At 40.0% G+C, this 17595-nt stretch overlaps 1 protein-coding gene across 2 annotated transcripts in view; it reads left to right on the top strand.

Annotated features, from left to right (window-relative positions):
• Positions 1-11286, top strand: part of MED13L (mediator complex subunit 13L) — a 201650-nt gene extending 190364 nt beyond the window's left edge. For both annotated transcript variants that reach the window (XM_074844601.1, XM_074844600.1), the window contains 4 exons: positions 1313-1467; positions 4736-4897; positions 7073-7185; positions 8402-11286. In XM_074844601.1, coding sequence (XP_074700702.1) covers positions 1313-1467; positions 4736-4897; positions 7073-7185; positions 8402-8534 — 563 coding nt within the window. In that variant the 3' untranslated portion in view covers positions 8535-11286. The remainder of the gene's footprint in view (positions 1-1312; positions 1468-4735; positions 4898-7072; positions 7186-8401) is intronic.
• Positions 11287-17595: the final 6309 nt, after the last annotated feature.

Raw genomic sequence — 17595 nt, 5'->3', positions numbered from 1 at the left:
TTTGGAGGCTAAGCAGAGCATGACATGAGTTCTGTTTTTTTACTGAGGTTGTAGGACAGAAGTTAATAAACTTAAGTTAATTCATTGCTCTTGCAACCCATTGTTTCTCTTCAGAAGATGAAGAAAAACAACTACCTGCCTATTTTAACACTAGGACTTCAGATGAAATTAGTTCAAGACACACGCATCCTTTTCCATGTTCTTGCAGAGTAAATTCTTATATTTATTTATAATTTATTATAAAAATCATAAAAAATTATTTATTATAAAATGTAAAATGCATGACTCTTATTTAGGGCTCCATGTGTTTTAGTATAAATTTGGCTGCAATTCTAATTAATCCAGTTAATTCAGACAGCTCCCACTGTCCCTTTCTGTGCCCTCAGATGTACTTTAAATATCATTATACTGTTTAAATGTCTTTGCCTGCTGAGAAATCTGGGTAAGGAAAAAACCCTATAAACCATATTGTGATGCTTGGAATTTTTTGCTTGGTGTTTATAATGTCTTCGCTTTCCATCATGTAAATCACTCGTGGTATCATAACCTGTGTTGCAAATGACTGAGTAATGGAATGTACTTCTCACAGAATGCACACACATTTTCACTGTATCTTTACCACATATTAACATAAACCAAATTAAAATAGCAAGTTATGATAATACTCCCGTATTTAATTGCTGAGACGAAAGTAAAATATTAAAAGCTGTGTTGTAGGAAATCCTGGTGCAGTATTTGAAATAATCATGAAGGTACATTGCCTGTGAGTGTGGCACAGGCCTTGCTGCCCGTGCTGATTCTGTGAGCAATTTCCTTGAAGCTGCCAGGGCTGCTCCCAGAATATTTTGAGCAAACGTGCCAAAGCACTGGTGTGTAGCACTAGAAGCCTGAAGAGCAGCACCTACTGAGAGTAACATACATAGGGGTTTTTAATGTATTTCAAGTATTTTGGTAATGCATTTCTGTGACTAACTGCAGAGAGGTGTCATTTTTTCTGTTACAAAATTCAGTTTCGATTTTTATTAGGCTGGTATGACAGAATTTTTATTCACTCTATGACCATTGTTAAAATTCATGATTTTAATAAATGTCTGCCAACTTTTCCTTTCAAGTCTGTGCGGTTGCAGTCAAAGGTACTAATAAGGATTAAACAGCAAAGTGTTTATCTCTGCTTTCATCTGTCTTAAGAGTATGTAAAAAAAAAAAAAAGGAATGATAATAAATTAAAGGGAATGGTAATAAATTACAAAACTTTCTTGACAAAAATGAGTACAGCACATTGGAAATCATTTTTCTTTTGTTTCCTTTTCAGACGACATGTTTGACCTCCCATTCCCCGATGACATGGACAATGACATTAGAATTTTAATAACAGGGAATCTTCACTCTTCACCAAATTCCTCCCCAGTTCCTTCCCCTGGATCGCCATCTGGCATTGGAGTGGGACCTCACTCTCAGCATAGTAGGGTAAGGCTGTAGCGCTTCAGGGCATATGCTACTTAAAATAAAACACAAAAAAAAGACCCAGATCCTCAAACAAAAATCCTTTTTCCTGTAGATTCTCAAGTGTAATAAGGTCAACAGCAAGCAGAATTTAACATTAAAATTGAAGGTCCTGGTTAAATCCTATTGTAGAAGGTGCCTCTGCCTTGACTGTTTACGTCTCTAGAGTGAATTGTTAGTGTACAAGATGACTGAGAGGAAGAGAGAAGCTTTATTTTTGTGTGGCAGAGCCATGTCTAACGACCCTGTATAAATTTAATCTGTACTCATCCATTTTTTTCTGGAAAATCACATGGAATGTCCCTGGCACAAAGTGACAAGTCTTTGAGAGAAAGGAAGATATGACAGCTCTGTTCACATGAATTTCTAGGGGAGGCAAGAAGGGAGATAATTCTCTTAATAATAAACACCTACCCACAGAAACTCCGCAGGTGCTGGATGTTTATGCAAATGTTGTTTTCTTAGTAAAAATTAGCCCAGAGCAGATAGTGTTTGTAAGTTATTTTTGTTTGAAGTGGCTTTTATAAAGTTGGTTCCAACACCAATGATTACTTAGAATGCAAATTATTTTTGGTAATTCAAGGTATTTTTTGAATCAGCTTTAGCATAATTTGGATCATGTGTGATGGAACTCTTTTACTTACACATTTAATTGTGTAAGAGACTTACCTGGCTCTTAAAATGGTTTTCATCACAAGTATGTCAAAGTTTGACACTTCATAATTTCCTGTGAAGTTTTCTAGAAATAGTACATTTAAGGCAGTAGCATATTACTTCTTTACTAAATAATACAGTATTTTATTAAAGAAGGAGGTTAACTTTTATACAAGAAACAGATAACCCTATGGATTTAAAAGTTCTGGTTTAGTGATCTGTAATAATTTAAGTAACTGGATCTGGATCTGCACCAGCATCGCTGGTGCTTTAGACAGTCTCGAGAGAACCTATAAATCTGGTATGAAAGGAAGTACGGAATAGATACTTAAAGGAGGTAAATGTACAGCTGAGATATTTGCCTGTGAATGATGCTACTCATTCAGCCTCTATAACAAAGCACTGCATTTTTCTAAATGTAAGTAAGATATCTTAAGAAAAGAATTCTCACTGCCTGAATGTGACTACCTAAATGGTGTTAATTTCACCACCTGGAAGGAAAAAGTCCTGCCTGTATTTTCCTGGCATTCTCTGCCAAAATGCTTCAGTGGTCAGCTTAGTACAGTTTGTGAGTGAAAAACTTACTTCTGCATCAGCCACAAAAATGCCAATGCTGTATTTTGTGATCTCATTACACAGCCACCTTACCTTATGTTAATACTCCCAACCCACTTTTAAAAGGGTAAATAATTGCACATTACAGTCACTTGGTTATTTCAAACTGGTATGTGGGCAAATTTAAAGTTTTAAATTCTGTTACTAAACCCTCCAGCCATAAATCACAACTCATCACTCATTACAATTTCTCTCTCTTACTTAGTTCGTTCAACAATCTCTATTCTTTCACTTTTAGAAATGCATTTAGAAAACTCGCTCTCAGTGGAACTCCATCCAAGTGGCTTAAGAACAGCACCAAAAGGTTAATGACCAGAGAGCTTAGAGACTTGGCCAAGCCATTTCTAGATGAACCTGTCGTAGTAATTCAGTTTAACCATTAACGAGGGCCTAGTAATTGATGTGTAATTTTTGGTTTTAAAAAAGCAACAGCGTGTGATCATTACCTTGTGGGTCGGGGAAGGTCAAGCCTTCGTCCATGTAACCCATAATTGATTGCTGCAGTTTAGCAGTGTAAGTCCTGATTGCCCAGCAGCCAGTTTCAAGGTTTGCTGTTGGGCTTTCTGAGCGCCCAAAGCCAGGCCCAGGTGAGCTGCAGCCTTCTCCAGGCTTTATGGACTGTTTAACTTTCTTTGATTCCTGATCCAGATATTACTGTTGGAGAAAGACCTGCTTGAAGGACTAGGGGTGAAGGCTTTGTGAATTAAGCTGGTTTCTGTGCAGAGTTGGTTTTTTTAACCTACTGACTTAAAAGATGTGTATGGATTAAATCAACTGCTATCCCAGTTCTTCTGGGATAAGTTAGAAGCTTAAATACTTGCAGGCATCTTTTGGGTTTTTCCTCTATGAAATAAAATTAAAAGCAAAATAATAAAGGGTCTTCTGAGAAAACCAAATACATTTGAAATAGGAATGCTCTAGAATGGAATGGCAGTCACCCTTTCCGATACCTAAGGAGACCCTTGCAGGTTTGGTAGTGTTGTTCATGACAGATAAGGATGTGTATATACACACACACAAGCTAAGCAAGCTCACACCAAGCGTTCCTATCCAACAGCCCTGGGTATGGAAGGTTCATCTAGGTTTTACTCTACAGAAATAAAATCACAAACATATACACTGACAGGCAGTGACTCAAAGTCTGATGAAATTAGTTTTACAGCCAGTTTCTCACTGTTTAACTCTCTCCTCTCCAAATAACTCTGGTCCATACATAAGAATATAAGTAACTAATACTGCAAAAATACAGTATATAAATAAATGAAGAAGTGATAGAAATTGAAAAGCAGGACAGCCGTTTCCTTTCCCCCACACTTCCCCCCCCCCCCCCTTGGTAGCACAAATACAAACAAAGCATAGCATCTACTGTCCAAGTGTCCATAGCAAGGAATAGCAAGTGTAGCATTTTTTTTCCAAGCTATCAATGTAACTGGCTGAAAAAGCAAACACAACCAAACTCATGAAGATGCAGACACTCTCTGTTCTTCCATATTTGAGTGTGTAACCCATCCTTCCACTAGCTGAAGTCAGGAGGATCTGCAGTGCAAGCTGCTGTCTTTGATATGTTTAGGAAAAGCCTATGAGGCTTCATAAACTTAAACTCAACACTGGTCTTCTCTCTGCATGCACCCAAGAAGCTGTTCAGGTTCACAGCCACAGCCCAGTACCTCTGAGTTACTGTAGCATCAAATTCCACATGTACTTAGTTCAGTTTAGGAGGTTAACATTGCTGTCAGGGAATCTGAAGTGATTCTGGAATGTAAGCCTAGAGAACCCCGCTACAGGGGAAAAAGGAAGGGATTAGACAACTTCGACTAAGACTCATGAATGACTAAAGGATAGCTCATTAATGACAAGACAGAACTGGATTAAATATTGAGCAATTAGTAAACAAAATTAATGTTACTGGAGCAGGATGTAATGACATAAAACAACAAACCTGCCTGTTCAACTCTTCTTTCAGAGGGAAGGGGAACGTCTCCTTTCCCGAGAAGCCCCTGAAGAACTGAAGCAGCAACCTCTTGCTCTTGGATACTTCGTATCAACTGCCAAAGCCGAGAATCTTCCGCAGTGGTTCTGGTCATCCTGTCCTCAGGCGCAAAACCAGTGTCCCCTCTTCCTGAAGGTCTGTCTTGGTATCCTTTCACAGGGGAAGCAGAAGAATTCTATTTATATCCCATGAATTTTCTTTGAATATGTTGCCTTTGCATGTTAACCACAACTTTATATCCCATGAATTTTCTTTGAATATGTTGCCTTTGTGTGTTACCACAACTGTGACAGTACTGGAAATGGAAATGCAATTTCAGGTTTAAATTTCCTTAAGATAGCTGGCTATTAAAACTTCATTCTCTGTTGCTAAAGCCCTTACCTGAAAACAGAATAGTTTGGCAGCCTCTAAATACAGAATCGTCAAAGCTGTATGCAGTATTGTGGAACTGTCCTGGTTTTCATTTTCAGTCAGTCTAAGACAGGAGGCACATACCTTCTATTCCACCATAACAGGTAGATTAAAAGTTAGAAAGGAGAGTAGCACCTCCAGGTAGAGCATTTACTATCCATTTCTGTTTCCCTAGTTGTGAAAGTTGCACAGTGGAGTCTGTAGGGTCGCAGTGAACCTGATACCTTCCATTCCAGAATCACAAGTGCTTGTGAGACTTGTACATCAGAATTGGTTCAACTACTAGAGATTCACTGATCCCTGTGGAGTGTCATGCGGCTTCTTATTTGAACAAATCAAAAAAATGTAAACTAGTGAGCATGGAAAGAAGATGAACCATCTGTCTTGAATAGCATCACATAACTATTGGAGCAAACAACATATAGAATAGTGAAGATAGTACCACTTACTTTATCCATTCCCAGTTTAATTAACAAATACGAAACATTTTTGCAAGTCTCTTAACTTAAATTCTCTCATCCATGTCTATCAGGCAGTTATCAGCGTAAAGGTGTTCAGTATTTCTCGATTCTTTCCTCAAATAAGTAATTTTAGGAGTGATAAGTGACTTGCAGTCAGCATGGCAGACTCTATTCAGTATAGCACCTCCACCAGCAAAGTACCAAACTTTATTCCATGTGCTCCGCTCTTTCCATGGATAGATTTTCCTGAAGTATGTGCTCTTCTTTAAACAACAGAATGGAGATCTCAAAATAATATGAAAAATAAACCACCATGTTTTTGGAGCTAGAGATGAAGTTATAGGCTAAACTTAAAACTACCTTTTTTTTGTGAATGAGTAATCCAAAGACTGTGTTTCAGTTCCAGCAGTAAAAACATAGTCAGCAGAGCTCCAGGCAACTTTATGAATTCCTTCCGTAAGCTTATACTAGATCTGTACTAGAGAGAAGGAGCCACCACCCTTCCCTACCTCACCACCCCCCAGCCCAACACAATTGCTCTCTCAGATCTAGGCTGAATTAAATGTTTAATTTGACTTGGAACATACCGTTTTGGTTTGGACAGTTTTTAATAAAAGCAAGGGGCTGAATTCATGCAGTAACTTGTACACCACTGAGTGAGCAGGGGGTGCTGTCTCCTTTATGCTGCACAGCGCTGCAATTAGGAAACTTGTACGGCATGTGAGGCATACAGATTCAAGTCATCTTTGTCTGATTTGGATTAAGTATTTTTGAGCTCAAGTATTTCACCTCTAATGTGCGTGCCATAATTGGAGGAGTATAAATGAGAGGTTTTGCCTCGGCAGGCAGCGTGGCGTGTTAGGCTACCCACTTGAAAGGCTTCCATGGTTGCTCTACCCCCAGCACATGATCAATATGAAATCCCTTTCCTACTCCTGTCTAAACGAACGCAGGAGCCTCTCTCCAGAAGCAGGGTGAGGCCGATGGAGAAAGCGCACCAGCAGGGAGCAGGACCAGCAGGGAGCAGGACAAAGGCTGCGCTAAGTGCTCGGGGTGGACACCCCACCACGACCTGGCGCTCCGTGACGGGTCTCCTACTGTGAGGGAGTTTGAAGACTCAGGGTGGTTTGTTACTGAAATACCAGAAGAACCACTGACACATCCCAAGTGTCTCCCCACATCACTTCTTCCCTGACTAACATTAAGAACAGAATTCAGTGTTCCTTTATAAAGATCCTTGATTCCAGTCAGAAAGTTAGCTTATTCAAAAATGTAATCATTATGGAACTTGGAAATACACATGGTCACGGTGGGTTCAGCAAAGAATCATCACCTTTGCATGCTGCCCTGAGACAATTCAGAGTATATTTGTTCACTGTGACTCTTCAGAAGTATTTGCTAAATGAAGAGTTAATTTGTGCTTTTTTCCTTTGCACAGGCCTCGTTGCATCACCATATCTCTGTGGCGCAGACAGATGAGCTTCTACCTGCCAGAAATTCTCAGCGAGTTCCTCACCCCCTTGACTCTAAAACTACATCAGATGTTTTGAGGTAATGCCTTTTAGGTTTTGCATCCCCTCCCTAAGGCTATAGGAACCAAGCTCTGAAATTTCAGAGGGACCTTTTCTTTTCAACCTGGCAGAATTATTTCTCAGCTTTATCAGCAGCTTATAACTCTACTGTGCCCTACCTGTGTGTCTCAGAGCAGTGGGTAACTTACCACAGCTGCTACCTCCACCTCCAAAGAACAGGATTTTGAGGGTTATTTCATCCGTTTTCCATACTACTATACAAAGCTGTGTAAAGGAAACTTAGAGCCAGCTTTGCCTCACCAAGGGGACACCTTGGTTTGCCTTGCAAAGATTGTTTTGTTTACCTGGTGGTCTACTCGGGACTGTCAATAATTATTTTTACTCACCAAACCAAAATGATTTATAGAAGGAGATAAAAGTACTCTCCTGATACCAGTATCTTAGGAATTGGGATATAAAGGAGACATTCCTCCTGAATTAATATGGGGTTGTGTACGGTATTGTTGAAGATAACTAGAGGACTGTTTGCCTCCATGCTACCTGTTGGAGACTGAAAACAGATCTGTTCTGTGAGACAGCATTCAGGTTGGAACACCCCAGTGAACACATTTCACCAAGCAGAGAGTATCAGCAGGAAACATGAAGAATAATCTAACAAAACTGGTGATGTATGTGTTATTCTAGAAGATCTGAATTTGCATCCTCTTAGAGGACTGAGCTATCACAGCTGCCCTGGAGTACTGCTGTCTTTGTTTTGAGTAAAAGGATGATGCAGTGCACAGGAAAAGGACAAGATACAACAGATAGAAGTTGCAACATGAGAAATTCTAACCAGATAGAAGATCACACAAAAAATGTGATCAAATACTGGCACAGGTTGCGCAGAGAGGCTGTGGAACCTCTGGCCTCAGAGGTGCTCAAGGCCTTGAATACCATGGCATCTGAATCTCTATGATTCTGTAATCTCTGCTATGTACTGGGGAGGGCCTACATTCAAATAGCTTGCTCCAAGTTCACTCACATTAAAACTAAAAATTCATGCTTCCCCTCCCCTGCTCTTCCATGATTTTCCTACTTTGCCAACACCACCAGCGTTCATAGAGCCAGGCAGTCCTCTGGACATTCCATCTCCAGGAGAAACCGGAGACAAGTTTTAAGTAAATCTTCTAGAAAAGGCCAGAAGGAAAGGAGTAAACAACCCCAGTTTCATTTCTCTTTGCATTTCTCTTCTGCAGGTTCGTTTTGGAGCAGTACAATGCACTGTCCTGGCTTACGTGTAACCCTGCCACTCAGGATCGCAGCTCCTGCCTTCCTGTCCACTTTGTGGTGCTCACTCAGTTGTACAATGCCATCATGAATATACTTTAATAGATAGAAAAGCACTTGTTCTTCTGGCTTATTCTCCCCTCAACCTGAGAAACGTGCCACAGTCTGCAAAGATCACAATTTTGCTTCTCTTCAGACCAGTCCTGTGCTGTGCTTCTGTTCCTCCAAAAGCACATGTGAATTCTGCAGTGTTCAAAACTAAACTACCCATTAACATCTCTGGCAGCTTCAGTCCAAAATCTGGGAACATCCAAGAACAGTGAACACAGAGTAACCTCAAGCCAGTGTTAGTTTGGTGGCCCAGTAACTACTGGTCAGTGTGATTATTTTTTTTAATATTTTATTTTTTTAAGGAAGACTACAGTATCTTTTTGCATTAGGAACTCTGACAAACCACCAAGAGCAGTTTCAGCCCTGCAAGTAAAAACACCTTGTAGTGACCAGTTTGGGTTGTCCAAAACTTATTTTGTTGTTTGATCATCATAAACTGGGACTTTGCAGGAGAAAAAAAAAAAACAAACCCACACAGTTGTAGTCTCGTATAAATATTGGAGTTTTCTGTCTACCTGGAGTTCCTGTCAGAGTGGATTGGGATGAATGCATGCATTTGTTACCTGTCCATGTAGATATGAATGGTCTGGAGATACTTTATTTATTTTTAGGTTTGGGAAGGGGAGGGATTAAATTATAAAGGACCAGGAACAGTAGAATATCTTAAAAATCCAGCTCCGTTCCACTCTAGGGTTATTTATCTACATACCTCTCACTCTTCTGACCTAGAAATCAGAAATGGAGCTAATAACAATCAAAAGTCCAAGCTGGGAAGGGAAGTGTGTTCTGGTAAGGACACGCTTGTAAGGAATTCTCACCTGCATTTAGCCTGGTTAAAACAAGAAATGGCCAGTGTGTAATGAAGGATAACACTACCTAATGGAAGAAGAGTGAGAGAGAGGTAGGGAGGAAAAATACTTTAAAGCCCAGTGTAAGGGCAAATGGAAAGTGGTAAATTAATCTATTGTAGAGCTATGATTGAAATATATTTCCAGTAAATTTAGTGATGCTAGAAAAGTATTTACTGAAACCCAAGTTGCCCTTTAATTCTGGGCAGACTCGTCCATGTACATATCCAAAAATATGGTTTTTGTTTACACTAAATCAGTTACAAATCTGGTGTATTTTTTCTGACTATAGGAATATTATTTCAAAGAAATAATTTTTAAAAATTATATCATTAAATTAGTACTTGAAGTTATACCACTGTGGTGGAAAAGTTACTTTGTTTAGTAAAATGATTGCCATTTTAAAGGTTAATGGCTAATTGAAGTATTTTTATGACTCCTTCATTCCAGGCTTCAAGGGGTTTATATTTAAACTCCATTTTCTAATGTTTGTTGTTGCACTGTGCAGCAGGCATGGACTGCCTTATGTGAGGGGTCGGGCACTTTGATCAGGCTGTGTGACCTAGTTATCTATCTGTGGAGAAAAAATTACAAATTTTAAAGTTCTTCCAAAAGACTTTCATGTTCTGGTTAAAAAAAATGAAATTCTATGATTTTAAAAAGTATTTTTCTTGAGATAATGTAACATTTAAAACAAATTATATAAAATAAAAAAAAAAAAAAAGAATTGCTTGTGTAATGAGAAGGTGAAGTCAGAGAAGTAACCTGTAAATGGATTATTTCATTCTCTGCACCAAACCTCCCATGTGGGTATCCTCTTTGCAATGTATAGGTTAAAAAAAAAATCTGATATCAAACCATTTGTATCTAATGTGTACAGTGTAAAATTGACTTTAAAAATATTGCAGTACTATTTTTTCTTAATCAGAAAAGAAAATTCTCAAGGCCTTTTGAAGAGCATAAAAAGATGAAGATTGTAAACTTGTATAAAAAATTTAACTTGGGGAGGAAAAAATGTAAAGTAGACATTTGTAATCTTTTACCATTTGGGGGTTATTTGTTCCCAGGATTCATCTGAACTTTGGATTATTATTTTGTTTATTCTTTTTAAATGGGCCGTTTTTATCTAGGGGCGTTTCTTCCCCAGAAACCTGGTTCTAAGCAAAAGTTAAAAATAAAAAAAGGGCAGCAAGGAGTAGTTTTCATCTGGTGTCTTTTATTTAATTTTTTTAAGTTAAGAGAAGCTGGTGACATATTTATACGTTTTTGTGCAAAATAAATGAATGGCAATAGATTTTAAAGAAAAATCTTATGTACTTCAGTGTGAAAAGTTCTGTATAATATTTCCCTTAAATATGCATTATTTTACTTGTGAGTTTTTTACTGAATTAATCTGAAATGTACAAGCCCTGGCTTTCCTACAGAGTGAAGAAAGTTATTTTATTTTTTTTTTTTATTTCTAACTTTGGAAATTCATGCCTAAATCAGAATTATTATTACAGTTGTTTGAGCTAAAGGGAGAGGGAGGGGGTGGGGAATCTCCAGCATGCTTGTATGTATATTTCAGAACCTTTTTTAAATGTAAAAGCTGTACATTTCTGGGGAGTTCTGAATTTCTTTTTGGTTTTGTTTTTTTTTTTTTTTTCTCTGAGCATTTTGCAGTGAGCTTCTTTTATATATAGCCGACAATTTGAAAGAAAACAAAAAAAAAAATGTGAAGTTCATTTTAAATCTACAGTATATCGCTGGTACAATACACTAAAAAAAGACTTTGATAAAAAGAAACAATAATAATAAAGACCTCCATTTTAAATGTCATTCATATATACCTTGTGGATGAGAGCTATATACTTTTACACACTTTTTTAGATGAATAAATTATTGAATTACTGAAACTGTTGGTGGAGTTTTATTCTTATGAGTATTTTCTTTAACTCTTCAAGTTTTAGCATTCCTAGTGAAGGAGGGCTTGCAGTACGAGGTATAGATTCCATGTGATATGAATGGAATTGAAATTAATTTAAAGGCTCTTTAATACTTATTTACTTTAGCGACAGGTACTGCTGCCTTCCCTGAATTAACCCAGTGCCTGCCTGCCTTTCGATATGCTGCATGTCGTTAAAGCTACAGCTTTGTCAGCTCCCTGTCAGAGTAACAAGGCTCACGAAAATCTATAAAGGTTCACGCTGCAACAGTCCTTTTCTTTAAAATTGAACTCCAAGCAGAATAGAATAGTCGTTCCATTTAAAATCATGTCTGTTGTGAGAGGAAATTTGGTGCCGCTAATGTAAGTGCCGAGATGAACGGATTTAAAATTCTGCCAGATGGGATTGGGTGGAAGCAACCTGGGATAATCTGGTGCCACATGAGCAGTAGTTGCATCACATTAGCAACTCTCATCGCAGGAGCTTCACCAATGACAGATGAAGTCTCTCTGTAGGCAGCAGGTGAGTCTTCACCAGGAGGTGTCGGTGGCGTAGCAGTCTCGGAGCCCCCTCCCCGCCACAGCAGGATTACAGGTAGGGCAACGGAAGCGCCGTCAGCCCCAGCTGAGAGAGGGATACGAAGACAGATCTGCTGCTTCGGGTTGCTCAGAGAAGCTGTAGAATCCCCATCCGGGACGAGCGGAAGACTCAGCTGGACGCGTCCTTGAGCAACCTGAATTATGACTGTGTTGATCAGGGGCTTGGTTGGGCTGTTAGGTTTCAGAAGGTCCCTTCAAACTGAGACATTCTGTATTTAGCAGGTTTGTTTCTAAACACGGAGGTGCAAAAAAATGATCAATTAACAACTCGACCCCAGGCCCTTTCACAGTGCTGCACCTTAACAAGACCAGAGGTCAATTTTGCATTCATCTCCCATAAGTTCTGGGAAAACTTAAACCAGAATCTTCAGATAATACATAATTTTCTGTACTTAAAGAAGTGATAGATCTGTAACCTCCCTAAGTATATTTTAAATACCATATCCGTTGCTTTACTCTTTAACAAGAACAAACTACAACCTGCCCCTTCCTTTCTTTCCAGCTGTAACCACCCCATCAGCTATAGCTGGCCTCTGCCACTGGTGGGAACCATCTGTTTTCAGCAGTGGTGACTGTCAAAATGAGATGAGAGAGTTTCTGCAGACCCAAAATGCTTCTAGAGCCGACCTCTGTAGCTCGCTCGCTCACCGAGTATACTAAACAAACTCATTTTCCATGAAGAAATGGAGCCCACACTTGCACCCACTCACAGCTCCAGACTGTATCAAGGAATTGCCACTCAATTTCAAGGCTGTTTAAATGGCCTCTTGGGATTTCCTCAGTACTTGTTATTTCTAGCCCAGTTTAATTTTGGTGCATCTTATTCCTAAATTTAGATAGTTACAAAAATAGTCCCTAAGAGTTTGCCTTTTTTTTTTTAAAAAAATTTTCAAGTATGTATCTTTTAGTTCACTTTACTATTGGTAAATTTGTAATAAATTACAATTGTATAATTAACTTGTACACAAGTTCTTACAGAATAGTTACACTTCAGCCTTCCATTGTGAGTGCTGCAAGTAGATGGAATTACTGCAGAGCAATATGTTTTAAGTGGAGATTACTCTGTGGCTAATTCATTAGCTTTAAAGACAAAAACTGCCAATTAAATATTCTGTTCCATGAGGACTGTAAGGAAGAATTCAATGAAAACACTAAAATCTCAGCTGATTTGTAACAATAATATTTATGACAAATGGCTACAGTACTGTGGCGATGTTCTCTTTAATACCAATGAAGGAAAGGTTTTTAAAGATTAGGCTGACATGAAACTACTTTTCTTTTTCCAAGTGCTATTTCTATTTTTGGCAAAACCTCATGGCCACCTGAAAACAGTTTAAGCACATGTAGAAAGCATCAGAAGTCATGAAAGTAAACATTAGGTTTATGGTCAGTCCCTCACCATTTATAGTGGAAATAGAAACAGCCCTGAGATCCCAAAACAGGAAGTCTTTGGTCTTTAACAACAAAGCAGTATTTATAAAATTATGCTGTTTCCTTTTCCCTATCCTGAAACTGAACCTTAACACTCAAACAAATGTTTATGTGGGCAGAACCTGGTTTATGCTTAACTGACTGTTCCTCTACCAGGTATCAAAGCAGCAGTCCCGCAGGGCTTTCCAGGGGATATATAAACCTCAGCACTATTCTAATGAAACCTGAAATACTCTTCAAAAACCTGAAAGAAGATGACACCACCTTCTGTGAGAGGCCAACTCTGAACAGAGATTGCCCTCAGCTGTCACTGGCTGAGACTCACCCCACCGATCAAGGCAGCTCAAGGCAGCGCTCAGGCTCAAGTTCTGAGACCGCTCAGTGCACGTCGGCTCCCGCTCTGGTCCTAGACTGGGACCTGTCAGCCAAGTGGCAGTCTAACCATGCTATAAGCATATATAATTTAGCTTATATAAACTATAAACATATAATACATGTTCATTTATCTGCATAAGCATTAGGGGTTTTGCCTGTAAGGATTACTTATTAAAATCTTTCACAATTACGATACCATTAAAGAACCAAAACCAAGCAAAAAATTTGACTAGCATCAAGGCCCCTTCTAGAAAGCCAGCACAGACACTCTAATTGCCAGAACTTAGTACAAACTCTTTCTCCAAGGATATCTTTCATGGTCCTGCAACAAGAATGGAGGGCAACACCTGCCAGAATTCACTGGCTACCTTGGCTTGCTCCACAGAGTGCCCACAAGGCCCAGAGGCTGGTTTAATTGCCAAAGGCATTACCAGACTCTAACATGGGTTTGAGGACACTACAACAGCCTCTGCTGTTAACTCCTCCTCTGCTCCCAAAAGCCATGTCTCTTTTTTCAGTTCTTAACCAACCTTCTGGTACCTTGCCCCTCTACTTTACCTGCCAGGTTTCTATCCTACCACATATGCACCTTTTTCTGTTTGACAGACATTTCATTTCAGAAATACCTGCTCCTGCAATGTATTTGTCACCTACACATCAGCTTCATCTAACTTCACAGGCAGTGATACTTCCAGCTGGTTCATTTTAAAAGACACAGACAGGCCAGCAGAAAACTTGATTCAGCCCACATGGCATCCATAGCAGGCCTAGGTCCTTCACAAATGGAATTTATTTTCCTTACACAGTAAATTAGACATATGTTTAAAAAAGTCCTACCAGCCTGACACTCTCTTTGTTTTTATTTAAATATTATGCCATTGAGGAAATGTCAAACTGGTATGTATCTAGGAACAAACTACATTCTGAAATGCAGCGCTGCTACCTCGAGTTTTTCTTCTTGCCAACAGATTTCAGTATCCAGAATCCCAATTAAAAAAGAAACACACACACACACAGTCTTGCACAAAAAGCTCACAGGTTCCTGCAACTCTGTAAAACCTAATCCCACAGATAAAGAAACAAAAAAATCGTATTTAACTTTGCAGTTGAGTGAATACTTTAAGAAGCCTTTTTACACCAACCATTTTTTAGTTATCTGTGATTTCCTGCAATCGGTGACAGCTGTGACGTGTCACATTAATCACATCTATTATATTCTCTGTGCTGGGGTTGTCTACCGTATTAATAAGTCAAAGTCATGTCCCCTGTCTTCCAGCAGAGGTCACGTTTTGATGGCAAATGAAACTACAGATTCTTCACAGAACTGGCTTTTAAAAAAACAAATTAAACTACACACATCTACAGGGCTGGATCATTAAAGGTCAACCACGCGAGCAGGTGTGGGTTCATTGGTCAAAGTGCTCCACCCCTACTTGTAATCAGTTTTGGTGGTAATTTCATTAGTGACTGGGGAAAACACAAGTACAAGAGAAGCAGGTGATGGGGTAAGGTGCGTATGGCAGGGAAAGAGGCTGTTAATCCCAGCAGGGTAATGGCCCATAGAAGTGCTAAAAGAAAGGTGCTGTGAGCAACTCTGCTAGCTGCTGGGTTAAGCAGCATTTTAGAGTTAAAAGTAATTACCCTTGTATTTCTTTCCCTGTTCAAAAGCTGGGAGAGTGTGGAGAAGGCATTCTGCTGCAATGACACACACTACTGCACAATTGGATTGTCAGAAGAGAGAAAAGAAACCTGAATGGGAACACGGAATAGGCAGCATTCAAGTCTGCTCTCAGGGTGACTTTAGACATAAATAACAGGGAGTCCAAGTGGAAAACAACACGTACTTCAGAGCAGGCCTGTCTCATCAAGATCCGTGTTGTTCTCTGCCACAGCAGAATGACAGAGGGAGCTAGGACACTCCTCACTGCTGCTAGCAGTGGAATTGGAGATTTCCCACCCATCATTTGTTAGCCCTTCTCTTAGCACTTTATGTTGCTGACTTGTTTTTTGATGTTGGGCCTTTTTGCTAGTGAAATGTTACTTCTCATTAAAAGAATCATTCTTTCTCTAGCCCACTCAAGAGGACACACAAGACTCTTTCCACAAGTGCATATTTGCACTGAGGTGGCAAAACCGTCCCTCCCTAAACAATTTCAGTCAGAAGGAGAGAGAACATAAAGAGAGGAAAAAGACAAGCAAGGGAGAAAGGTGAATTAAGAAAGGAAGAAGGTGAATTAAAATTTTTCAACAACTAACCTGAGAACACCTGCGTGTAGAAAGCGGCTCCATTCCAGCAACTGTAGGAGCTAGGCTTCATTTCCCAGAATACCTCTGCTTTTGTTAAGTTACTAGGACAATTTAGATCGCCGAGTCTTCTGTTCATACTGGCAACACAAACCCTTTGTTGTAGTCTATACATATTCTTGATCAGGGAGTTGGACTTAAGGTGACCTCTGCTACATTTGAAAGATTCTCATCTGTAGGGTTCTCCACTGCAGTTACTTTGGTACTTTTGACACTAGTTGATTTATGTTCTTTCTAAATACTACAGAGCAGGAACCAAGGCCCAACTTAAAGAGTCTGCACTCACTTTTGCTTAAAAAACAAAAATGGAAAAAAGTTTCTATCCAATGTCATTGCAAAGGAAAACCTGAAAGCAAAATCTCAGTGCAAATAAGAAACTCAGAAACTGGGTTTTTCTTCTTTAACACAGCTTGAAAACACAGTGGTTCAGTTCAGACTGGCGATCACACAGAACTTGCACACCCTGAACAGTACACACATGTATCCACGCAGGCAGAGCTGGACACAGGATCTCGTGCCCTCTGCCGAACCCAACAGCCATGCACAAATGCACGCAAGCAGCCATGCTGCCAAGCCAAGTTGCCCTTGTTCTCTGCAGCCAAGAGGCAAAGCCCTGCACAGAGTATCAGGCCACGCTTCCACCTTTCCCTTCTCTCATGGTTCTGCAGGACACATGCTGCTTCCTGTCCTGCAGCCCGTCAGACTTCTGCCCACTCCTGCTGCCCGTCACGTTGATGTTCAGCAAACAGCAGGGGAGTATTATGCTGTCTTAGTTTCACAGGCATTACCACCAAATCGGCTAACAGGGCAAGCAGGTAGCAGCCCACGGCACATGTGGAGGTGAAGGGTGCTGGCACTAAGCATTAATGCGTAATCCCAGTATGCCTGAGGCCAAGCAGTTATGGAATGGAACTGCTGTTCCAAGATTCTGTGCAACTACTATCCACCAGTTCAGCCTCCTAAACACTGTATTTCCAGTTAGTAAGTCTATAGGTGGGAGGAAGAGGAGGGTGGGGGCGGGCTGAGGGCCCCTTTTCTGGGGATCGCTCCCTTGTGTCCATTCCTAATGGAGGGACATTTCAGGGATTGGGTCTGAAACATGGGCAAAGAGCTTTCTGAGGAGGGCCAGAACTGTTTGGACTCTACCCACCCACCCATCCTTTTCAGCATTTAAATAGCCCAGGGAATGTTAAAAATCTACATGAGCCAGATGGAGACTTTCCACCAACTTTGGTGGAATTTGGATCAGGGTCAAGGGTCCTTACAGAGCTCAGGGAGAAGAGGGAGAAACTCTGAAAGGTCTAACTGGCCCAGAGGAGCGAGGTGGAGGGCAAAGACGATGAGCGCTATGAAGATGCTGTTACCATTGCACATCGTTAGCAGAAGGATAGGTCGCTGATTCTCAGGGTGGATGGCAATAGAGCCCTGGACACGATTCACGTTTGGCTGAGAGAAGGAAGGGGTGCTTTACCAACTGTATGTGTGAAGCCACACGACATCTTAAATCACAGCAACTATCAATCCATCCCAAAACCCAAGTGCTTTGTGCAGAGCACTGCTTACAGACTCG

The sequence above is a fragment of the Strix aluco genome, chromosome 18 (assembly GCF_031877795.1).
Source record: "Strix aluco isolate bStrAlu1 chromosome 18, bStrAlu1.hap1, whole genome shotgun sequence".
Taxonomy (NCBI): Eukaryota; Metazoa; Chordata; class Aves; order Strigiformes; family Strigidae; genus Strix; species Strix aluco.
Note: the sequence above shows the minus strand (reverse complement) of the source record. Positions and strands in the feature narration are given on the sequence as shown.